Genomic DNA, 26449 nt, shown 5'->3' with positions numbered 1-26449 from the left:
TGGCATCATATCTGGTGGCCCCATCGTCATGTGCTCACTGGCACCTTGCTCTTCTCCAACCAGAGCAGGTGTCACAACTGAATATCAGCATATTCTCTTTGTAATTTATTTTTTGTCCCCTCTCCCCTAACTGGACTGCACGATTCACGAGGACAGAGCCTTTCAGGTTGGCCATTGCTGGCTCTTTTTTCCTAGCACAGGTCCTATCTCATCACAGGCACTTAACACATATCATTGAAGCAGTTGGTAGTTTACTTAAGGGGAAAAGCAATTCCTGAAGGTTCAGTAATTGCTCATTTTCCAGAACATGGCACGAGAGACTCAAGTTAAAAGTAGGATGAATCAACAGAAGCAAGACTTGGACTTCAATTTTTTTCCTGGGTATGTTTGTATACACAGGGGTATTTATGTGTGTGGGCACACATGTGTGTGGGAATATGTACATGTGTGTTGAAGCCAGAGGCCAATGTCAAGTTCTTATTTGATTGATTTCCATGTTATTCTTTGTGGCAAGGTCTTTCACTGATATTTACTTATTTATTTGCAAGCAGAGAGAGATAGAGATAAGAAAGACAGACAGAAAGAAGACACATGTACCACTTTGTGTATCTTCCTTTATGTGGGTACTGGGGAATTGAACCTGGATTGTTAGGCTTCGCAGGCAAGTACCTCAACTGCTGAGTCATCTTTCCAGCCCACATCTAGCTTGTACATGGGTGCTAGGGATCTGAACTCGCCCTCATGCTGTATATGGTAAGTGCTTTTTCCACTGAGCCTTCCCCAGTCTCAACTTCTAATATGTAGCTTTGAAGCTCTATTTTCATATCCTGCTGGAAATATTGGCTCAATTTAAATTATATACAAATATGTATGCTTAGAATATTTAAAAGCAATATTGGAGACTTTGGACTATGAGAAAAATTTCATGCCTAAGAAACTTCTTAACTTTAACCAAACTGGTCCACATTTCATCCACTTGAACAACCAGTTTCCACATTTCTTACTCTTTTACTTTTCCATCTTAATTTGTGTTTTGGAGAAAAAGTTTCCTTGTCATGATATTGGTTGAGTCACTTAATACATTTGTCCTCTATAACTTAGGGCCAGAAAATGAAAAGTTGAAAACAATCGCTCCTGGCTACCACAGAATTCTTCAGGAGCCCTGAGCAGAGCAGATCTGAGACACTGCCTGAGCCATGGGCACTAGAGAACTGAGATGGACCCTGGCACCCCGAGTGAAGCCTGGAGCCTTACATGGAGACTGGAGCCTTGAGTGGAACAGACCTGAGATGGAGCCTGGAGGCCTGAGTGTAGCAGACCTAAGATGGAGCCTGGAGGCCTGAGTGTAGCAGACCTAAGATGGAGCCTGGAGCCTGGAGCCCTAAATGACGCAGACCTGAGATAGAACATGGAGCTCTGAGCACAGCCCGAGTGAGACACACAGACTGTCTCTAGTTGGGTTGTCAGCTGTGTTTTCCATGTGATTCCCTGTGTTGATACATGTTCCGTGATCCATAGCATGTAGATCACAGATGGAATGTGGATCAGGTTATATATCCTTGATCAGGTTATAATATCCCTCCTTAGAGGCTGTGACAGACAGCATATTTCTCTCCTGCTCTTCACCTCCACACTGGTTACTTACTACTCAAAAAGCCCAGATCTCATCATGTCCCCACGTTAGCCACTCCCTCCATCACCCATAGCTCTTGGTCACACAAAGGTTGGAGTCCACATCTCCTAAGCTGAGGTGCAAGATCGAAATATGCTGACACCTGTGTCCTTGCTCAGCTTCACTACGGGTGCCTCCATCCCCGGTCACTACAGGTGCCCTTATGTCATCATTTGTAATTAGATGAGATAGCCAGACATTTCTGAACTTGGGTCCTGTGAAGCTTTCTTGCAACTCTCCTAGCCTCTGAGGTAACTGCCCTTCCTTAATATGCATGCTCATACTTCCCTCTCCACAGCACCTTCTTCCAAGCCCCCATCTTACCTCTATGGCACATGCCTCACTCTTCAGAAGGGCACTCTGGGTGAAGGGAAAGTGTGGGCTCCCAAGCCAGAATGCCTGGGTTCCACTGCTCACCTTTCTGAGCAGGCCAGGTCTGCCTGCCTGGATAGCTAGATGATGGTTTTCAGCTTGCTTTCGGTGAAGGATGGCCAAGGACTAGCAATCTAATATGAGCAGGATATATGTGGGTATACCAGGAAGGATCCAGAGAAACCATCCACACATTGCCTTTTGGTGCTAGAAACAATGAGGCCCAGGACAGGAGTGGAACCAAAAAGAATCTGGATGAACATAAACCTTGCAGACAATCAGTTGTCACCTTGAGCTGGCATATGAATGAATGGGAAATGCACTTCTATGGGTTAAGACAATATAGTAACAGCTAGCATGACATTAACACTAATTCTGCAAGTTATAAAACTACTTTCTTCCTTGGGCACAATAATAGGGTGGATAAAAGTATTTGATGAGCTACTACATGAAGATCATAGAGCTAGTGCTACCAAGCTTACTATCTCCACTGTTGCTAGCTATCCTTCAAATGGATGCTGTTGCTCTTTGAGAAAGGAATAGGGGCCAACTCTGTGCTCTTTATAAGGGCCTCCTTACCTTTTCACTTCTTGTACATAGTCTGCATTTCTGTCAAAGAGATGGGTCACGGAGTCTTTGATTGCTTCATGCTTGAAAGTAGAAGCTGTTCCAAAGATGGTCACATTGGGGACTGTGGAACACAGCTGAGCCACAGCTTGGCCCTGAAAGTGACATGCAAGAAACAAGTTACATAAAAGAGCCACCATGTTAAATGAGATGCCATGTTAAGAACATGGTACAACACAGAATATGTAGAAGGTATTCAATAAATCTTAATTATCAAAAGCCAGGAGCTGGAGAGATGGCTTAGCAATGAAGATGCTTGTTTGCAAAGCCTAAGAACCCATGTACGACTCTCCAGCTCCCATGTCAGCCAGATGCACAAGGTGACACATGTGCACAAGGTTGTCCATTTGCATAAGATGGCGCAAACATCTGGAGTTCAGTTACAGCAGCTGGAGGCCCTGGCTTGCCAATTCTCTCTCTCTCTCTTTCATTCTTTCACATAAAAAATGGCTGTCTTTTGGGCTTGCCTCAACAAACAAACAAACAAACAAACAGCAGTCTTGATGAGTGTAGGACCTCAACTGTGGCATGGTTGACTTTGTTGAGATTAAGTCAGCACTTAGGAAATATTTTATTTAATTCATTTGAAAGAAGGAGAGAGGAAGAGGCAGAGAAAGAGAGAGATCAGAATTAGCAAGTTTTGAAAGGGGCTGAATGGAGTATTGTAGAATGTACATTAGCATCCCTGGCCTCTTTCTACTTCCTAGAAGTCAGAAGCATCTCCAACCCAATGGTGATAATCAAAAGTGTGCTCCAATATTGTCTCCTAAAGGACAAATTCTGCCTTGGCAAAGGACACCTCATGTAACATCAGCGAGTCAGCAAACTCCAGCAGCAGACTTAAATACCACTTCCATACTTGGCCACAAATTGGCAATAATGCTATCACTTTGTAGGGATCTTGGGGATGCCTTAGAGTACCTCTCTCAGAAATAGACCCGAGGTAAACATTTGAATACAACTACTTTATTTGGAAGATGATCTCAGAAAACAATGAGGTGTTATGACCCAAAAGACACCCAGACACTTAGCCCCACAGTGTATCTGTAGCACTTAAACAAAGAAAGGAGCTGGGAAGTTTGTTTAGTTAGCAAAGTGCTTTCCTTTTAAGCATGAGGACCTGAGTTTGAGCCCCCGAATCCACATCAAAAAGCTGAGTGGAGAGCTGGGTATGGTAGCGCATGACTTTAATTCCAGTGCTTGGAGGCAGAGGTAGGAGTTTGAGATGACATAGTGAATTCCAGTCAGCCTGGGCTAGGATGAGACTCTACCTCAAAAAACAAAAAAACAAAACAAACAAACAAAAGGTAGGTGAAGTAGTGTACAGTTGTAGTCTCAGCACTTGGGAGGTGAAGACAGGATCCATGGGACTCCTTTTTGACAAGATACAAGCCAAAAAGAGATCCTGTTTCAAAGAAAGGTAGATAGTAGCTGAATGACACTTGAGGTCGTCCTCCAGCCTCTACATGAGCACATGTACATGTGTGTGTATGCACACACACACACACACACACACACACACACACACACACAGATTTCTATCTGATACTCATGGAGGACTGCTTCTGCAGCTGTAGCTCTTGTATACATCTGGTTTGTCTTCATGAGCCAGGGGTGCTCATGCCAACACAGAAGCCTTCAGCAAGCAGCCTTCAGGATGTACCCTGAACAGCAGACATGGGTGGCTGACAGCATCTGCTGCAGGGAAAGGTTAAATGAGGTATTACACAACACAGGTGAAAGACTGGTACAAAATGTGATGCTGAATAGATACTCAGTTAATCTTAATCATCTTCCCCCACAGGGGCTCATTATATCGTGGGATAGAAAGGGCCAAGCAAATAAAGGAAAGGTCAGCATGTGTTTTAAACAGTAAATGGTCTAGGGGGAGGTTACAAATGCAGTTATGGGGCAGGGATGAGTGGCTTTCCCATCGCCACTATTAATACGGTAAACACTTAGGTCCTTGAACAAAATGTTGTGACCATGTACATGCCCCAGAACCTGCCGGCTAAAATCAACTTGTTGGTAATTAAGATGCATTCTACAATCACCATCTCTTTCCAGCATTACATTTGGCATTTTAAGGACAGAAACTATTCCATCAGAGTCATCTCTGGTATTCATTTCTGCCTATCATCTTATTTTCATATCTTGGTGTTGGTGGGTAATTCAAGCTGGCAGGTCAATTGACAGAAATGTTATCACTAGTTGCAATTAAAGGCAACGTGGAAAGACTCATAGAACGTCAAAGTTGGAAGGTACCCAAGTGCCTTCTCCCTAGCACTGTTTTGCAAATAAAAGAAAGGTCACCCGGAAAAGTCAAAGGCCTTCAGTTTTTCAGTGGCACGTCTAGGACACAAAGCAAGGCTTTCAACTCCAGATATTGCCATTGCCATTTTCTATCATCCCATGCTGTCAACTTATTTTGACATTTTAAGCTAAGTGCTTTTAAGTTGCTGCCTAAAATAGACACGTAACTGTCATGCTCACTTGGAGGCCAACATTTCAGAACATGGGTGTAAACTCAAGACTCTAGACAGGGTAGGGTTCTCTGTGCTAAGAATAGCTTTGATATTTATTTAACTTTTTTTTTTTTTTTTTTTTTTTTTTTTTAAATTTTTATTAACATTTTCCATGATTATAAAATATATCCCATGGTAATTCCCTCCCTCCCCACCCCCACACTTTCCCGTTTGAAATTCCATTCTCAATCATATTACCTCCCCATTACAATCATTGTAATTACATATATACAATATCAACCTATTAAGTATCCTCCTCCCTTCCTTTCTCCACCCTTTATGTCTCCTTTTCAACTTACTGGCCTCTGCTACTAAGTATTTTCATTCTCACACAGAAGCCCAGTCATCTGTAGCTAGGATCCCCATATGAGGGAGAACATGTGGCGCTTGGCTTTCTGGGCCTGGGTTACCTGACTTAGTATAATACTTTCCAGGTCCATCCATTTTTCTGCAAATTTCATAACTTCATTTTTCTTTACCGCTGAGTAGAACTCCATTGTATAAATGTACCACATCTTCATTATCCACTCATCTGTTGAGGGACATCTAGGCTGGTTCCATTTCCCAGCTATTATAAATTGAGCAGCAATAAACATGGTTGAGCATGTACTTCTAAGGAAATGAGATGAATCCTTTGGATATATGCCTAGGAGTGCTATAGCTGGGTCATATGGTAGATCAATCTCTAGCTGCTTTAGGAACCTCCACACTGTTTTCCACAATGGCTGGACCAGATTGCATTCCCACCAGCAGTGCAGAAGGGTTCCTTTTTTTCCACATCCCCGCCAACATTTATGATCATTTGTTTTCATGATGGTGGCCAATCTGACAGGAGTGAGATGGAATCTCAATGTAGTTTTAATCTGCATTTCCCTGATGACTAGTGACGTAGAACATTTTTTTAGGTGCTTATATGCCATTCGTATTTCTTCCTTTGAGAACTCTCTATTTAGCTCCTTAGCCCATTTTTTGATTGGCCTGTTTGATTCCTTATTAGTTAACTTTTTGAGTTCTTTGTATATCCTAGATATTAATCCTTTATCAGATATATAGCTGGCGAAGATTTTTTCCCATTCTGTAGGTTGCCTCTTTGCTTTTTTCACTGTGTCCTTTGCGGTGCAAAATCTTTGTAATTTCATTAGGTCCCAGTGGTTAATCTGTGGTTTTATTGCCTGAGCAATTGGGGTTGTATTTAGAAAGTCTTTGCCAAGACCAATATGTTGGAGGGTTTCCCCTACTTTTTCCTCTAGCAGTTTCAAAGTTTCTGGTCTGATGTTAAGGTCTTTAATCCATTTGGATTTAATTCTTGTGCATGGCGAGAGAGAAGAATCTATTTTCATCCTTCTGCAGATATTTATCCAGTTTTCAAAACACCATTTGCTGAAGAGGCTGTCTCTTCTCCAATGAGTATTTTTGGCATTTTTATCGAATATCAGGTGGCTATAGCTACTTGGGCTTACATCTGGGTCCTCTATTCTGTTCCACTGATCTACATGTCTGTTTTTGTGCCAGTACCATGCTGTTTTTGTTACTATGGCTCTGTAGTATAGGTTAAAATCAGGTATGGTGATACCACCAGCCTCTTTTTTGTTGCTCAGTATTATTTTAGATATTCGAGGTTTTTTATGATTCCAAATGAATTTTTGGATTGTTTTTTCTATTTCCATGAAGAAAGCCTTTGGAATTTTGATAGGGATTGCATTAAATGTGTAGATTGCTTTAGGTAAGATTGCCATTTTCACGATATTGATTCTTCCAAGCCAGGAACAAGGGATGTTTCTCCACTTTCTAGTGTCTTCTGCAATTTCTCGCTTGAGTGTCTTAAAGTTCTCATTGTATAGATTCTTTACTTCCTTAGTTAGGTTTATTCCAAGGTATTTTATTTTTTTTGATGCAATTGTGAATGGGAGTGATTCTCTGATTTCATCCTCTGTGTGTTTGTTGTTAGCATATATGAAGGCTACTGATTTCTGTGTATTTATTTTGTATCCTGCTACATTGCTGTAGGTTTTGATTAGCTCTAACAGCTTGCTAGTAGAGTCTTTAGGGTCCTTTATGTATAGAATCATGTCATCTGCAAATAATGATAGCTTGATTTCTTCCTTTCCAATTTGTATCCCTTTTATGTGTGTCTCTTGCCTTATTGCTATGGCTAAGACTTCCAAAACTATATTAAATAGAAGTGGGGACAGTGGACACCCTTGTCTTGTTCCTGATTTTAGTGGAAAAGCTTCCAGTTTTTCCCCATTTAGTAATATGTTGGCTGTAGGCTTGTCATAAATAGCCTTTATTATATTGAGATATGTTCCTTCTATTCCCAGTCTCTGTAGGACTTTTATCATGAAGGGATGTTGGATTTTGTCAAATGCTTTCTCTGCATCTAATGAGATGATCATGTGGTTTTTGTCCTTCAACCCATTTATGTAATGTATTACATTTATAGATTTGCGTATGTTGAACCATCCCTGCATCTCTGGGATAAAGCCTACTTTTATTTAACTTTTATCCCAGATTTCATAGGACAAAGAAGGCAGTGTTCTTCCTAATGAGTGTAAACATCATCAGCCAACACAGAAGTTCCCTCAAATTCACTTGTGTCATGTATTAGCCACGGTTACCGCACTAGATTCATGGGATTTGTGCTAACTTTGTTCTGGGAGAGAACTTTGGTCCTAGGAGAGGAAGTTAGAATTAACAGAAATATCCTTGCAGTCCCTTCTGCTCGCTATTCTTAGGCAAAGGTGAAGTTTATTCACTCAATTATTTTCCAAATTCCCACTGTGCAGTGCCACGCTATAGATGCCAGGGCCATTGCTAAGTCCTAGAAATTCTAGGACATGCTGAATGCTGACTTTCAAACACAACTATCATTTTTTCATCTGTTTCTACTTGGTTGTTCCAAAATCAGCAATTCAAATCCACTGACCCAAAATATACCTCATGCCTTTCTGCAAAAGGTCTAATATTCAAATTAGTTTTGTTAGGGATGCTATTATGAAGTGCCACAAATGGGTGGCTGAAATATATTTCATGTGTGTGTGTGTTGTGGTATATGTATGTGTGGTTATGTGTGCATATGTGTGGAGACCAGAGGTAGATATTGGTGGGGGGGGGCTCCCTCACACACTTCACAATATTTTTGTTTTTGAGGCAGACTCTCTCACTCAACCTAGAGCTCACCATTTTGGCTAGACTAGCTATCCAGTGAGCCTGAGGGATCCTGTTTCAGTGCTGGGATTACAGGCACATGCTGCCACAGTTGGCATTTTACATGAGTGCTGGGGATCTGGACTCAGGTCCTCATGCTTGTGGAGCAAACATTTCACTAATGAGCCATCTCACAAGTCCCAGGAAGCTCAGTGCAGAGCTGGAGTCTGAAATGAGGATGTTGTGAGGGGCTTGGGCTTCTCCTTGTCTTGTAGTCAGCCATCTGCTTCCCGTTTCTCCTCCCATTTATTGTTTCCAGACTTCTCTCCCTTATGAGAACACCAGCCTTGTGGAACTAGGTCCATTCCAAGGACCTCATTTTAGTTTATCCCCATCTCTGTAAAAACCTTACTACAGTTTGACTCAATACTACCTTCCATAGGCCTAAGTGACCAGATTCATTTTCTAGGCAGAGCTTACTGAGAGTTTTCAGGTCATGCTTTTGAAGGTGGCTCTTTCTTTGCTTCCTGCTTGCCATGAGATGAAGAGCTTTGTTCGACATGTATTCCCACTATGATGTTCTGCCTCACCAGAGGTCCAAAGTGACTGGGTCAATCAATCATGGATGGGAACTTCCAAAACCCAAAGCCAAAACAAAGCTTTTTTCTTTATAAGTTGATTTATCACAGGACTGGTTTAATGACAGAAATCTGACTGCAGACCCTATCTCCAAATAAGGTCACATTCTGAGGTAGGAATTTGTTGGGACACAATCCAACCCAGACCATTGGTCTACCTGCATTGCTATGTCTGTGGTTTGGGCTGAGCCACTGCAGCCAGGTGCCTGGGTATCATCCCTCACCTCCTTTTCCCCTTCACCTCCACAGCACGTGATTCAGCCAGCACACTGCTTCTCCCTGTTCAGCATCACTTGTAACTGTCCCTCCTGAGTCTGATTCATTGCATTTCTTCCCCTGGATTATAATAACCCTTTTCTGAAGGGCTTCACTGCTTTCACATCCTCTTCTGTGGTCAGAGTGACTTTTTTTTCCCCAAAAACAATATTAAGTATTTTGCCATCCCAATGCCCCTCATGGCTTTCTGAGTAAAATGTACACCCTTTAATGTATCACATTAGAGCAACTTTCTGTGATTGGGCTCAGTCTGGAGCATTCATATTCCATCCTCCTTTCTAATTCTTCCTCTCTAAGAGCCTAGGAATGTGAGCCACCACTGATCAACACTTGCCTGAGCCTGACGCCAAGCAGCCCTTATCCCACAACAATCTCTGAATGAGTGTGTCACCTAACTTTACTAAGAAAGAAGCGAGGCTGACAGAGGAAGGACCTGGGCCAAGGCCACTAGAATAACAGCCAAAGGGTCTTCCCTCCCAGTTGCTGCTCTGGAAAGCTGAGTGATATAGTGCTACCTCTGTTCACTCATTTGCAGCGTGTGGACAGTGATGCTATAAACAGGCTATAAACAGTTGAGGGCCATAGTAGTGTTATATGATATAATACAACAGTGATCTTGGGACAGGGCAAGCTCGATAAATACCTGCCATCACTACTACAATGACCACCACCATCCTTTTTTTCTTGGAGACACTGTTACCTCATCAGTATGAGTGCATCCACTATTCCCCCTCAGCTGCTGAGTGCACCATGGTGCTTCAGGAGAGTGACAGCTTTCTGCCATGTCCCACCCATCTATCAGACCCCCTTTTCCCCTTCTTCCTTCAGATTAGAGATGCTTCTCCTCAGATACCTCCTTTGTAGGAATTTTCCCCAGCTTTCTGGGCACAGCTGGTGCTGTCTTTAATGGCCTCCACAGATACCTGCTTCTTCCTCCCGGACAGGTCTCTGTGGCTCCCTACTGACTCAACTGCAAGCTGCAGGGCTGTCACAGTTGGTTCTGTTCTCTAGGACCCATAACAAGCTTGTTGAATGGATGCAAGTGGAAAGGTGTAGAGTCGTGGGTAGCCCTCTCTCCACTATCATTTTACAGCCTTTAGTACTGTAAAGTTGGAATAAAGCATAGGTTTAAAAACTAACAGTTGTTGGGTCCAGCAACTATAGCTACTTGATATTCGACAAAGGCCCAAACAATATAGACTGGAAAAAAGATAGCATCTTCAACAAATGGTGCTGGACAAACTGGATAACCACATGCAGAAAACTAAAACTTGATCCACACATTTCACTATGCACTATACTCAAATCCAAATGGATCCAAGACCTCAACATAAGACCAGAAACTCGAATACTACTGGAAGAAAATTTAGGAAGTACTTTCCATGATATAGGAATGGAAAAAGACTTCCTGAACAAAACCCCAGTAGCTCAAGTTCTTAAACAGTCACTCAACCAATGGGATCATATGAAACTGAAGAGTTTCTTTACAGACAAGCATATAATAAACAAAGCCATTAGAATACCCACAGAGTGGGAGAAAATATTTGCAGGTTATCCAACTGATAGAGCCCTTATTTCTAGAATTTACAAAGAACTCAAAAGTCTAAACAATAAGAAGACAAATACCCCACTCACAAAATGGGATGCAGAGTTGAACAGGCAATTCACAGAGGAAGAAATACAAATGGCAAACACACACTTAAGAAAATGTTCATCATCCCTAATCATCAGAGAAATGCAAATTAAAACAACTATGAGATTCCACCTTACCCCAATAAGGATAGCCAACATCAAAAAGTCAAATGAAAATAAATGCTGGCGAGGATGTGGAGAAGCAGGGACACTCATTCACTGTTGGTGGGAATGCAGGATGGTACAATCACTCTGGAAAGCAATATGGAGACTTCTAAAAAAGCTGACTATAGAAATACCAACAGACCCAGTTATACCCTTACTGGGCATCTACCCTAAAACCTTCAAACCAAAGGCCAGAGAGATTTGCTCAACCATGTTTGTAGCGGCTCAATTTGTAATAGCTAAAAGCTGGAATCAACCCAGATGTCCATCATTAGAAGAATGGATAACAAAGATGTGGTATATCTACACAATGGAATTCTATACAGCAGTAAGAAAAAACGACACAAAGAAATTTGAGGAAAAATGGTTGAACCTGGAACAGATCATTCTCAGTGAACTTACCCAATCACAGAAAAAAAATCGACACATAGTCTCACTCATCTACAACACCTAACCTGAATCTACCCAAGATACCTTACATACTTAGCAAACACCTCATGGACTAGACAATAGGATGGAAGGGAGGGTGGGGAGGGCATCAAAGGGTGGAAAACAGTAATCTGGACCCAAACGGCATTGGTACCATAAAATTCTACTTCCTAAAAATTAGACCAAATGGCTGAACCTTCACTAGACCTTTATAGGAAACACCTGAACCACAAGACACTGGAGAGGGTAGGATCAAGACTAACCTAAATCTTCTACATCTTCCCTCCCTCCCTCTCCCCCTCTCCCCTCTATCTCTCTCCTCTCTAACTCTTGTATATTAGTTATGTTTTTCCTCAATTTCTTAGTGGGCACTGGCCTGTAACCCCCACTTCCAGCTTGGGCCTACCATCCACAATGAGCTTTTGATCAGAGAAACCTACAAGGTTTCCCAAAACAATGACAGACTTCTGTTAGAGTACTTGATGACCCACCAAAGGCCAGTGGTAAGACCCTATTGCTGAAGACTCCATATGCAGCTGATACGCAAAATCGAACGGCATGGCTGGAAGCCAGGAGACAGTCAGTCCCCAGACAGTCAGCATGTCTAGTGCCAGAAGGCACTACATGGGCGACTGGGGGAAACGACCAATATCTGTCCAAGCAACCCATTGTCTAATCTAATTAGCAACAAATAACCTGACCTGATGCCCACACAAGTGCAATAGTGGTACACAGCCATGGTGAGGAACCAACTACTCTTGATTTGGCTAACTGATCCACTCAGTGGTACTAGACCCATAGCTGGAGCTGGGAAACACGTCAGAACCATATCCAAACACAAGCCCACTCTACAATATCAAGCTATCATCAATCATGGGGAACAAGAGGGCCTACACCTATCAATCTGTCTATCAAAAAAGTAAGTGTTATTTCAATTTTCTGGGTGCCAACTTACTCTCCATTGGAGAATCTGCTTCTCTTTTTCAGATAGATGCAGATCCTATGGAGACAGCTGCCCCAACATACCTCAAAAGGGGCCCAACTGAAACTAAGGACAATTGGTGAAACAAGCAAGGGTGATGTTTTCCTGTGAACCGGATACCAGCACAAAGGGGAAGGAGACCAACGCAGAGAAAAATCAACTCCTACCAAATCAGAGAGCCAGAGCCTCAGAGGCCCCCAACACCTCAGCACTGAAGCAGACCAAAAATGAACCCAACATGGCTCAGGGAAATTTTGCGGAAGAGGGGGCGGAAAGAATGTCAGAGTTACATGTTGGGTCATGATTTGCATAGACATTTAGCATACCAATAACTGGGGACTAACTCCACAATGCACGACCCATTTACATCAACAAGGTGGGTCTAATGGGAGGGGGTAGATCATAGATGAGCCTAAACAATGGTACCAAACTGCCTGTATTTGATGAAAAGAAAACTAATAAAGCAAATTAAAAAAAAAAAAAAACTAACAGTTGTTAATGGACAAATGGTAACTAAACATATATGTGGGGTACAGTGTGGCAGCTTAATAAGGTACATAATGTATAATGATCAGATCAGAATAACACACATATCACTTCTGTACTAGCTTTTTTTTTTGAGGTAGGATCTCAGTCTAGCCCAGGCTGAATTGGAATTTACTATGTAGCCTCAGGGTGGCCTTGAACTCAGGGTGATCCTCCTACTCTGCCTTCTAAGTGCTTGGATTAAAGGCATATTTCACCATGTCTGGTGTCTACTAGCTATTTTTGAAATTTTCATGTACTGCTTTTCAACAGTACTTATAAAATATTGGATGTTATTCTTCTTGTTCAGCTGTACCCTGTGTCTACTGATTGTCTTCTCCCTCATATAAGTCTCACCAAACTCAACTTTGCCTACCTGCTGAGATCAGGCTCAATCAGGCATGTTCAAATTGTTGTGGCCACAGACTGACTGCCCTCTCTCTCCATCCCTCACTCCCCCACAGCCTTCTCGGGTCCTAGTAATCATGATTATATACTCTTTGGAGATCAATATTTTAGTTTCCATATATAAATGAGATCATGTGGTATTTGTTTTCCAGTGCCTAATTATTGCATTTAGTTGTTCAATCTATGCTGCTAAAATAACAGGATTGTATTATTTTTATGGCAGAATCATGATCCATTCATATACATACCCCATTTTCTTTACTTATTCACCTGTTGATGGATACCTTGATGGATTCCATCTCTTATTTCTTATAGACAGGACTGCAGTAAACTTGGAAGTACAAATGTCTCTTCACCATATTGATTTCAATACCTTCAGTATGATTTTTAGATATTATGGCAATATTATTCCTAGTTTTTTGAGGAACTTCCAACTAGTTCCCATAATAGCTGCATTAATTTACATTACTCAGTAGTATATGATTATTCTCCTTTCTTCACTAAAGGACAGATTTAATTAACATCTGCTGTATCTGACTGAAGTAGAACTTTCCACTTCTCTTTGAAAGAGAAATATGCATGCAGTTATAAAAATGAGATGCTATAATCCAGCAATTTTATACAGCCTCATACACAAAAAGATGGGGATACAAACAGACCCAGCTATTCCCTTACTGAGCATTTACCCTTAAGAGCTCCAAACTTCAGCTCAGAGATATTTGCTCAACCATGTTTATAGCTGCTCAATTCATAATAGCTAAGAGCTGGAATCAAGCCAGATGTCCATTATTAGATGAATGGATAACTAAGATGTGCTGTATCTACACAGTGGATTGCTACACAGCAGTAAGGAAAATATGACACAATGAAATTTGAAAAAAATGGTCAAACTTGAAACAGATCATTCTCAGTGAATCACCCAATCACCGAAAAATAATCATCGCATGGTCTCACTCATCTGTGGCTCCTAGCCTGAATCTGCCCATGATGCTGACATACCTAATAAACATCTTGAAGACTAGACAATAGGGATGGTGGCACAGGAGGGGAGGGTCAGGGCTGGGGGGGGGGGCAAAAACTGGACCAAAATGGAAATGGTACCATAAAACCCTACATCTTGAAAGACAGACTGAAAAGTTGAACCTTCAGCAGGTGCTTAGAGAGAATACCTGATTCACAAGGACCTGGAGAGGGTATGATAAAGACTATCCTCAGTCTTCCCCTGTTTTTTTTTTTTCTCTCTCTCTTTATCTGTTTTTTATATTACCTATATTTTTCTTCCTCTTTTCCCTTGGTACTGACCTGTAACTCCCAGTACCAGCATGTGGGTAACATCCACAATGAGCTGTTGATCAGACAGATCTACAAGGTTTCCCAAAAGAAGACACATTTCTGTCAGAGTACTTGTTGACCCATCAAAAGTTAATGTTAAGACCCACTGCTGAAGACACCAGATGCTGTTGGGACAGAACATGGACCGACCTGGCTGGAAAGTGGAAGAGAACCAATTCCCAGACAGTTAGCTTATCTAGTGCCAGTGACTGGAGGAAAATGACCAACATCTAAGTAACTCATGGTCTAAGCTACTCAACAGCAAAAACATACAGATATTCTGTGATGCCCACACAAGTGCAATAGTGTTACAGCCATGGTGAGTCACCAACTGCTCTTGATTTGGCTAACGGATCTGCTCAGTGGAACGGAACCCAAACCTGGAATGGGGAAACAAGTCAGAACAATATCTAAAAACAAGCCTGCTCTCTAATATCAAGCTCTCACCAAGAGTGGGCTACAAGAGGGCCTATGCCTGTTAAATTCTCTCTAAAATATTAATGGGTATACATGTATTATGCACTGACCTCACTCTCCATTGGAGAATTTGCTTCTCTTTTTCAGATATACACAGAACCTGAGGAGAGAATTGGCCTATCACATCCTACCAGGGAACCAGCTGAAGCCATAGAATTAGTGGGGTAAAGAGCAAGAGCTGCTTTCTTGGTGAACCTGGTACCAGCACAAGGGTGAAGGGGACAGTCACACAGAGCACTCAACTCCTATCAAATCAGATATACAGAGACACAAAGATTGCCAAGGCCTCCTGTCACTGAAATAGACCTAAAATGAACCCAACATGGCTAAGGGAAATTCACAGAAGAGGGGACAGAAAGATTGTTAGAGCCATAGGTTGGGTCATTATGCACAGAGATATTGCCTCTCCTCCATAACTGATGGCCACCCCCACAATGCAACACCCATAGTCCACAGGGGGGAGCAACAGGGAGAAGGCTAACAATGATATCATCATGGTTGTATGCATACTATATACATAACTAAAAGAAAAAGAGATGGGGATACATTCTGAGAAATGTTTCACTGGGAAATTTTGTTGTTAGGCAATTGTGTTGGTGTGTAAAGAGCAGAGCATGTACCTTCATACACCTAGATGGTGTAGGCCACTCCCTTGACATGGCCTTTGTATGAAATCAAGAGATATGGAAAGAGCCAGGCATGGTGGCACATGCCTTTAATTCCAACACTCAGGAGGCAGAGGTAGGAGGATTGCTAAGAGTTCGAGGCTACCCTGAGTCTCCATAGTGAATTTCAAGTCAGTCTGAGCTAGAGTGAGACAAACAAAAAAATAAGAGATGTGGTAAAAAGGAGATATATGATCCTTCTGCCTAAGTCACATGACATACTGTTTCAAGGAAACATTTCCCCCCATAGATAGAGTACGGAAAATACATATACCACTAACAGCCATTTTCTATCATTATCAGGCATGCTGCGCTGTACATAATGAATGAACTCCGTGTTTACATGACTGGCGGTGCAGGTCTGTTTATGTCAGTGCCACTACACACGTGTGAGTATTGTTCTTTAATGAGATGTGTGAATGGCTATAACATCACTAGCTGACAGGAACCTTTTGGTTCTATTATAATACTATGGGGTCAAGATCATATACATAACCTGTTGTTGCCTAAAGGCATGCAGGCATGATTTGATTTAAATTATTTCATCTAACATACATGTCAAGAAATAATGCATGCATGTAACATATGCATTATATAATGATTGCAAATAATTAAAATAATGCATAATTAATATTATATATATTATATATGTAATTAATATTATATATTGGTAATATGTATATGTACAGTTAGTGATATATAAATATTTATAATTAATAAGTAGCATGTAATATTTAATTAAAAAGATAGGATTAGGGGCTGGAGAGGTGGCTTGGCGGTTAAGCGCTTGCCTGTGAAGCCTAAGGACCCCGGTTCAAGGCTCAATTCCCCAGGACCCACGTTAGCCAGATGCACAAGGGGGTGCACGCATCTGGAGTTCGTTTGCAGAGGCTGTAAGCCCTGGCGCGCCCATTCTCTCTCTCTCCCTCTATCTGTCTTTCTCTCTGTGTCTGTCACTCTCAAATAAATAAATAAAAATACCAATTTTTTTAAAAAAGATAGGATTATGCTAATAATATCCATATGTTATAAAAGTATTGTTTATGATAACTTACATCATTATACAAATAGCAATGGTTGGATAGCACAAACTCAGTAGTCTTTTAGCTCTCCATCGGCTCACTGAGGTGATGAGAACCCCTTATAAACTCTCACTGATTGTTTAAAGTGAATAATGTTCAGCATTCTGTACTTAAAGCACTCTGCCCCACAAAGTTATGGGAAACCTGTACACTTCCTTCTCCAATCCCCAGGTAGTGCGAAGTCAGCAGCTCATTCATTCTCCTTTGTCCTGCATGCTCAACAAATTGCAAGGACTCAATAAACATTTGTGCAAGATGGAATGAATTCTCAATAAAAAGGATTTTGCAATTTACCTCCAGACCCAGGGCATAAAATGAACAAGACAATCCATGCCCCTAACAGCAGCAATAAATGGAGATTTGCACACCCTGTTTTAATTGACTTTCCTTCACACTTTGGAACATGGGCATTCTGCTCCAAGTTCCATCTCTTCTCTCTGACTAGCAGTGTAGCAGTGTAATCGAGCCAGGAATTACAAGGCTTTGTTAAATCCTAAGTCACCTCTAGAGTAAGTACATTTGTTTCCCATTTATACCTACAAATGGGAATTCAAAAGGGGAAAAAAAAAATGCCCAAAGTTACATGGCTAGCAAAGTTGGTATCTCGGACTTCAAGGTCACTTTGTTCCTAATATTCCCATCCAGAGCACACAGGCTGCTGACCTGGGACCTTGAGCAATCACGGTCCTTGGCCTCCATCTGGAAGGCTTCACTGGTTCACTCTTCAGAGAGTGCAGTAGATATTTAGCCAGATTTCCATCGCGCCAGTCCTTATTCCAGGGTTGGTGGGGTCTCCTCAAGCACAGATAGCAGGAAAACCAGGACAGTCATTCTAGAGTAGAGGTTTCATCTTCCTCGGACTCAGAATAACACAGAGGCAATGCAAAGCACGAGCCTCCTGCACCAAAGCCAGGCATAGTAGATAAATTGTTAATGGAACACCTGGTTCTTTAGAGGCTTATTCCATGCTAAGTGCTGAGTAACTGGCAATCTTTAGCTGCAACAGTTTTGGAAATGATAAGAAGTCCAGGTGAATTCTGGATGGTCACTAGTTGGTATTTAATATGGATGATGTTATCAGCGCACCAAGATACATCATCTCCATCAGAGACTCCACTAAACAGACAGAATGCACTGTTTATAAGAGATCCTATAACACAGATATTGTCAACCTGCCTAGCCTTGTTTCTCATCATAGGCTTAAACTCTAGCTCTGAACTGGGGGCAAGAAACTTAGTACTTCCAAAGGTCCATACTGTGCCTCACCACAGGGTCTGTGTACAATCATCACTGCTGGACTCCTCAGTCTTTACTCCTGGCAGATGCCTCATCACCCTTTGTATCTGAGCCTCTTCAGTTACTTTATGGTCATTCATTCCACCACTAGAGAAATGTCTGCGATGCATGGCTGTAATGGATCAGATATCATGAGAGGTACTGGAAAAACCAAGCTGTGACAAGTTCTGTATGGCCCCTGCCATGCTAGAGCTAGCATTTTATTTATTTATTTATTTTTTGGTTTTTCAAGGTAGGGTCTCACTCTGGTCCAGGCTGACCTGGAATTAACTCTGTCATCTCAGGGTGACCTTGAACTCATGCCAATCCTCCTACCTCTGCCTCCCGAGTGCTGGGATTAAAGGCGTGTGCCACCACGCCCGGCTCGAGCTAGCATTTTAATGAGGGTGATGGAGTAACGGTGCTCTTAGCAGTCCAATGGCACGCCTAAGCCATGAGGCTAAGGGCACCAGTTTCAACCACTGTCACTAGGCTAAGACATCTTGTTGAGTCCACTGTGCTTTTGTACATACGCAGAAAATGAGAGGCACACTTTAAGGAACAGTGTGTAGGGGAGAGTAGATAGGAAAAGAAACAGTGCCTCTGTTCAAGTCACTTCTTCTCAAGTGTATCATATGATTGTAGGCAAGTTAACCTCTCCATGCCTCAGTTTCACCACTTTAAAAATGAGAGCTTAGGAATAGAAGGAACATATCTCAATATAATAAAGGCTGTTTATGACAAGCCTACAGCCAACATATTACTAAATGGGGAAAAACTGGAAGCTTTTCCACTAAAATCAGGAACAAGACAAGGGTGTCCACTGTCCCCACTTCTATTTAATATAGTTTTGGAAGTCTTGGCCATAGCAATAAGGCAAGAGACACACATAAAAGGGATACAAATTGGAAAGGAAGAAATCAAGTTATCATTATTTGCAGATGACATGATTCTATACATAAAGGACCCTAGAGACTCTACTAACAAGCTGTTAGAGCGGATCAAAACCTACAGCAATGTAGCAGGATACAAAATAAATACACAGAAATCAGTAGCCTTCATATATGCTAACAACAAACACATAGAGGATGAAATCAGAGAATCACTCCCATTCACAATTGCATAAAAAAAAAAATAAAATACCTTGGAATAAACCTAACCAAGGAAGTAAAGAATCTATACAATGAGAACTTTAAAACACTCAAGCGAGAAATTGCAGAAGACACTAGAAAGTGGAGAAACATCCCTTGTTCCTGGATTGGAAGAATCAATATCGTGAAAATGGCAATCTTACCTAAAGCAATCTACACATTTAATGCAATCCCTATCAAAATTCCAAAGACTTTCTTCATGGAAATAGAAAAAACAATCCAAAAATTCATTTGGAATCACAAAAAACCTCGAATATCTAAAATAATACTGAGCAACAAAAAAGAGGCTGGTGGTATCACCATACCTGATTTTACCCTATACTACAGAGCCATAGTAACAAAAACAGCATGGTACTGGCACAAAAACAGACATGTAGATCAGTGGAACAGAATAGAGGACCCAGATGTAAGCCCAAGTAGCTATAGCCACCTGATATTCGATAAAAATGCCAAAAATACTCATTGGAGAAGAGACAGCCTCTTCAGCAAATGGTGTTTTGAAAACTGGATAAATATCTGCAGAAGGATGAAAATAGATTCTTTTCTCTCGCCATGCAGAAGAATTAAGTCCAAATGGATTAAAGACCTTAACATCAGACCGGAAACTTTGAAACTGCTAGAGGAAAAAGTACGGGAAACCCTTCAACATATTGGTCTTGGCAAAGACTTTCTGAATACAACCCCAATTGCTCAGGCAATAAAACCACAGATTAACCACTGGGACCTAATGAAATTACAAAGATTTTGCACCGCAAAGGACACAGTGAAAAAAGCAAAGAGGCAACCTACAGAATAGGAAAAAATCTTCGCCAGCTATATATCTGATAGAGGATTAATATCTAGGATATACAAAGAACTCAAAAAGTTAAATAATAAGGAATCAAACAAGCCAATAAAAAAATGGGCTATGGAGCTAAATAGAGAGTTCTCAAAGGAAGAAATACGAATGGCATATAAACATCTTAAAAAATGTTCTACGTCACTAGTCATCAGGGAAATGCAGATTAAAACTACATTGAGATTCCATCTCACTCCTGTCAGATTGGCCACCATCATGAAAACAAATGATCATAAATGTTGGCTGGGATGTGGAAAAAAAGGAACCCTTCTGCACTGCTGGTGGGAATGCAATCTGGTCCAGCCATTGTGGAAAACAGTGTGGAGGTTCCTAAAGCAGCTAGAGATTGATCTACCATATGACCCAGCTATAGCGCTCCTAGGCATATATCCAAAGGACTCATCTCATTTCCTTAGAAGTACATGCTCAACCATGTTTATTGCTGCTCAATTTATAATAGCTGGGAAATGGAACCAGCCTAGATGTCCCTCAACAGATGAGTGGATAATGAAGATGTGGTACAATTATACAATGGAGTTCTACTCAGCGGTAAAGAAAAATGAAGTTATGAAATTTGCAGAAAAATGGATGGACCTGGAAAGTATTATACTAAGTCAGGTAACCCAGGCCCAGAAAGCCAAGCGCCACATGTTCTCTCTCATATATGGATCCTAGCTACAGATGACTGGGCTTCTGCGTGAGAATGAAAATACTTAGTAGCAGAGGCCAGTAAGTTGAAAAGGAGACATAAAGGGTGGAGAAAGGAAGGGAGGAGGATACTTAATAGGTTGATATTGTATATATGTAATTACAATGATTGTAATGGGGAGGTAATATGATGGAGAATGGAATTTCAAACGGGAAAGTGTGGGGGTGGGGAGGGAGGGAATTACCATGGGATATATTTTATAATCATGGAAAATGTTAATAAAAATTAAAAAGAAAAAATGAGAGCTTAGACTTGATGATCTTTAAGGTCACTCAAGCTTAAAAATTTCCAGGTAACACTGAACTAATCTGAAGCCAAAAAAGTCTATTTGAAGAAGTTTCCTCAAAGAGAATGACAGTTAACTCATAGTCCTGAATTTGATGAAAACCAACAAAAGCAGGAAGATCACAAGTTCATGGCTTGCCTGATGAGCTACAGAGTGAGTTTAAGGCTATCCTGGTGTGGTGGTGGTTTGATTTAAGTGCCCCCATAAACTTAGGTGTTCTGAATGCTAGGTTCCCAGCTGATGGAGATTTGGGGATTAACGGCTCCTAGGGGGAGTGTAGAGGGGGTGGGCTTATGGGTGTTATAGCCAGTTTCCTCAGGTCAGTGTTTGGCATACTCTCCTGTTGCTATTGTCCACCTTATGTTGGCCGGGGGTGATATCCACCCTCTGTTCATGCCATCGTTTTCCCCTGCCATCAAGCCTGTAAGGCAAAATAAGCCTCTTTTTCCCCAGAATCTGCTCTTGGTTGGGTGATTTCTACCAGCAGTGCAAACCTGACTGCAACAGTGGAGTGGTACCGAGGAGTGGGATTGCTGCTAGACACCTGACTGTGTGGCTTTGGCCTTTTGGAGCTGATTTCCAAGAGCAATGTGGAAGGATTTGAAACCTTGACCTAAGGGATACCTTGCAGTGCTGTAAGTACAGCTTGATGGACTATTCTGGTCAGAGTTAAGACCTGAATACAGTAAGGACTATGTACTGCAACGTTTGGCTTATGAGAATTAGAAAGAGCTTTGCTTTGACTGGGCTAGTAGTTTGTGTGAGAAGCTTGCTCTTATGCCCATGTCCTAAGAAGTTGTACAGGGTTGCTTTGTGTAGAAATGAACTGGTGTGATCAGATGGATACGGCACAGAAAAAAAAAATCTTTGGGTGCACTGTTGCCCATTCAGCTGCAATTGAGAGATTACAACCTTTGAGGCTGGGCTAGCTGACCTGCGGTGGGGCAAGAGGAAGAATGTAGACTCTTTTGGAGGAGCCTGAGTGCTCAAGAAATGTCCTGTTCTTCAAAGTCTGCCTTATTTCCCACCCCCTCGCCTTCCCTCCAGATTAAAAAATGGGTACCCTACCTGGTATTGTGAAGTATAAGAAATGCAAGAAAGAGAGGGTCATTGAGTTTGCAACATGGTCTTGTGTTTTGGAAATGGCCATGGGCAGTGTGAAGCAGGTTTTCTGGATGCCTGTATGGAGACCCCATGGGGTCATGAGGATAAACCGTGGATTACAGTGGAGACCCAGTGGAGACACTGGGACTACGAGATGGCTGCTAAGGAAAACTGCTGGCCCTAATGTAGTTTTCTAGGACTGTGAGTAGCCTAGCTGGAGGGGCAGAATTGGAATGCCAGAGACTTGTTGCTGGTTAGAATTAATCAATCTTGAAGATTTGTCACTGACTAGAGTTGTTGGATTTCAAGCTAGAGTTTAATGTTTGCCCTAATTGTTTTAAATCTTGTATTGGTTGAATATTTCTTTGCTGTGCCCAATGCCATCTTTTGCAGTGTGAATGTTTATTCTGTGCCATTATGGTTTTCTTGGGGATTATTTGGTATTATGGCTCAGTTAAAAGACCTTGGACTATGGGGATGTATAAACATTATTAAAATTGATAAAAATTATGGACACCTTTAAAGTTGGACTGAATGCATTGTATTTCACATCATGTATCAATATCAGTTTATGGGGGCCAGGGGCAGAATGTGGTGGTATGATTCAGGTGTCCCCATAAACTTAGGTGTTCTGAATGCTAGGTGCCCAGCTGATAGAGATTTGAGAATTAATTCCTCCTGGAGGGAGTGTATTGTTGGGGGTGGGTTTATGGTGTTATAGCCAGTTTCTCCATGCCAGTGTTAGGCACACTCTCCTCTTGCTCTGGTCCACCTTATGTTGGCCAGGGGGTGATGTCCACCCTCTGCTCATGCCATTGTTTCTCCTGCCATCCTGGAGCTTTCCCTCTAGCCTGTAAACCAAAATAAACCTCTTTATTTCCCCAGAAGCTGCTCTTGGTTGGGTGATTTCTACTAGCAATGCAAACCTGACTGCAAAACCTGGAAATTTTAGTATGATCCTGTCTCAAAATAAAAAGTAACAAGCGGGCCAGTAAATAGCTTGGTGCTAGCCTGCTTGCCTAGCATGCTTGGGGCCTTAAGCTTAATCCCCAGTACCATTTCTAAAAAAGGAAAGTGGAAGTTTCTGCTAATAACTCACCAACTTCTGAGTTTACCTTAAAAATAGGATTCTGTTTAGCTTTTTCAAAAAGCTTTAAATACTTTTAAACAGTTTATGGAAACCACATTAATGTGGTTAAGGAATGGAAAAGAAAGTACAATGAGCTTGAAAATGTTTTGAGAAGGAAATGGTAAGGGCAGATATTTTTCCCCAGAGAATCATGGATTGATGCACTGAGTCACTCAGACTTGCAATGACAACTGTGTGTCATCACAATTGGGCCCTTGACTCCTCACACTAGCCATGTGTTTTTCTTATAACAATACAACATCTCACACTGGGATTCTCAACACAGGGTCAGAATCTTACTTCTCAGATTGATACTGTCCTTTGACTGCTTGACAATTCAGTTCCACTGTCAAAAGAAGCAGCAATTCAAATTGCACTGTATAGGCTGATCTCTTGGGGTGACCTACCACCCTAAGCAACAAAGAATATTCTAGGTTCACACTTAGTAGATTCTAAGAATCAGCCCACTTTTCTTTTCCTTCCTCTTGTTTGTTACTCAGAAGCTGTTGATATATGACATTCATGGCAACACGCAGTGCTGAGAATTTCAATTGCAAGGGACATTCATGGTGAAGATGGGAAAGAGGACAAAAGGTGAAAGTGTGGGTCAATAGTTTCCAACTGCTCAAAGTGTGAGTCTGGGTCCATGATGGGACACTATCCTCCAAGTATCATGGCCATTATCATCCTACTCAGAGCAGCTGTGATTACCTGTAGGTCAGGCGAATTGACATTTCATCATAGAGGAAGGGTGTTGGAGGAACATTAGACCCTCACCTGAGATTCCTGCCCTTCCCCCCTCCTGTACCCCTTGTAGTATATGCTCCAGCTACACGTGGTCTCAGGAAGTGCTAAAATATATGGAGGACAGAAGAAATGAAGGGAACTATGAAGCTGTAGGGAAGTCATTACCCAGACTGGGGCAGGACTCTTTAGTGATGCAGTTATTTTGGGGCCACATCTACTCTCGTGAGTAACCTCTCACCAAGGTTCCTGTAAGCAACCACAATAAATGCATTAGTTTTCCAAGCTAGACTTGGGTGAAATCATTACTTTGATCTGGTGTTGGTGCACTATCTAGGGTGAGTAGAGGTTTGCTCACATATCCCTAAGGGAAGTTTATACAAAAGGATCATTTTTCTAAAAAAATTTTAATCCAGAGCAGTAGAAACATTCTTTGGGAAGGGTCGCTGAATGGTGCCTTTTATTATTTTCTCCTTTATTAATTGTATGAATTAGTGCATACTGGTGTCAGGACCATCCATCCTCCTCATCGAGGCATCTCTTGAAATGCAGAACCCCAGGTCTCACTGAAGCCTGCAGTATTACAACCATCCAGACGGGGCATTGTAGTCTGAGTTTAATAAGCCTTCTACATAACACCTCTGAGGAGAGCCCTTAGAGGACTAAGGACGAGGGACAGAGAGTATGACAGTATCACCTTAAAAAATAAATAAAAAGTGTAAGCCTTCTAGTAGAATCTGATGCAGTTTAAGTTCTGAACCACAGATGCAAATAATCCTTAGTGGATTACTCCCACTCCATGAGACAAGAAGACCCCCATGGTGGTCAACATATCTGAATGGCAGGTTCTGAATTTTACTGGACATACCTGAATTCTATTCCAGGTCCTGATTCTTACCATGTCCTTTATAAGTTCTCTCAGGGGTGATGTCCATCTGGTGCTGGGATCCACTGCCTCATTAAGGCTTCCTGCTTCTAATGTGCTCAATCACAGCATTGTCATGCTCCACTTCCTCCCTAACTGAACTTGACGTCACAGCCTGTGGGTTTAGCATGTAGGATCCTGTCTATCAGGTCATGAATAATGTGGGCTGCTGTGACTCAGACACAGGAAGAGGAAGTAAGCCCTTGGCCCCATCAGTAGGGCCTGAAACTCATGGCCTCCTTGCTGCCTGGGTTGCAAGCTGCAACTCCAGCCACTGTACACTTGTTTTCTCAGAAGTCACAGCTCTGTCCCAGCAACTGAATAAAAAGGTGACTACACGTTTATCTCTATCAAAAAGGTTGTGAGCTCTTTGCCACGGCACTGGTTTAAGGGGCAAAGTGGTGTGGCACATAGTCTACTGTGGGCCAGGCATGGTGGTGTGTGTTGTATAAACATCAGCTCAATGCAGATACAAGCTTATTATCACTGTCCAGGTGAAGGGACTGAAGCTCAGAGAAGTTAAGCAACTGCCTAAATGCTTGAAGCAACACCCAGAAGCAAGATCTGAACCAGCTTAGTTAACCTCTGACCTATGCTACAGGTCAACAGCGTGTCTGCAGGTTAGAAGGAGAGAAGAAACCTTACTGGCAATGCATGGCACTGGATAACCCATAGATCATAGATTGCCTAAGAGCAACTGTGTAGCTAGGATCTGGGCCAGGGATCAGCTAGACCACCAGATGGCATGGCCTCCTTGCAGAGCTTGAAATCACAGAGGGTCAGAGCACTTCCAGGTTGGCTGCCTTCCATGCAGTACATCTGGATAGATTTCCCGGATGGCTGCATTTGCATAGTGTGATGCCGGATTCACATTTCCAGCCAAATGACAATTTGTACCCTGTTTGGAGCTGTAGTTTTCATAAATGCATCTCTTCCTACCAAAAAAAAAAAAAAAAAATTGAATTACAGTTAAGTAGGGTGACCAAGTTGACCATATAATTTATTGTTAAATCAGGTCTTATAGAGAGTGAAAAGAAATGCTATAATTAATTTTCATTGACCAGTAGACATCAAATGGAAGTATCCTGGGTATACTGGATCATTTAGACATTCTAAGATTAAGTCAATGAAATGAACTTCTAGGAGGGCCAGGAGGGAAGTACCTCAGTGAGATGTGGATACTGGTTTTTGGATCTATTGCTCATTACACAAACACAAAAGCCCTTACCCTGGTCATTCCTAACTGATGGCCATACCTGTATAGTCAAGGGGACTGGATGGAACCTGTTATGTCACTATGAGGCTGAAATCGAAACAGAAGTATAGAGTCTTGT

The 26449-nt window shown here is 41.8% G+C and overlaps 1 protein-coding gene across 1 annotated transcript in view; it reads right to left on the bottom strand.

Annotated features, from left to right (window-relative positions):
* Vat1l (vesicle amine transport 1 like) overlaps nucleotides 1–26449 on the bottom strand; it is a 209189-nt gene that overhangs the window by 108821 nt on the left and 73919 nt on the right. The window contains exon 4 of the mRNA XM_004659597.2: nucleotides 2624–2766. Coding sequence (XP_004659654.1) covers nucleotides 2624–2766 — 143 coding nt within the window. The remainder of the gene's footprint in view (nucleotides 1–2623; nucleotides 2767–26449) is intronic.

This window comes from Jaculus jaculus, chromosome 1 (assembly GCF_020740685.1).
Source record: "Jaculus jaculus isolate mJacJac1 chromosome 1, mJacJac1.mat.Y.cur, whole genome shotgun sequence".
NCBI classification, from domain to species: Eukaryota; Metazoa; Chordata; class Mammalia; order Rodentia; family Dipodidae; genus Jaculus; species Jaculus jaculus.
The sequence above is the reverse complement of the archived record's forward strand: the minus strand, read 5'-3'. Positions and strand labels throughout refer to the sequence as shown.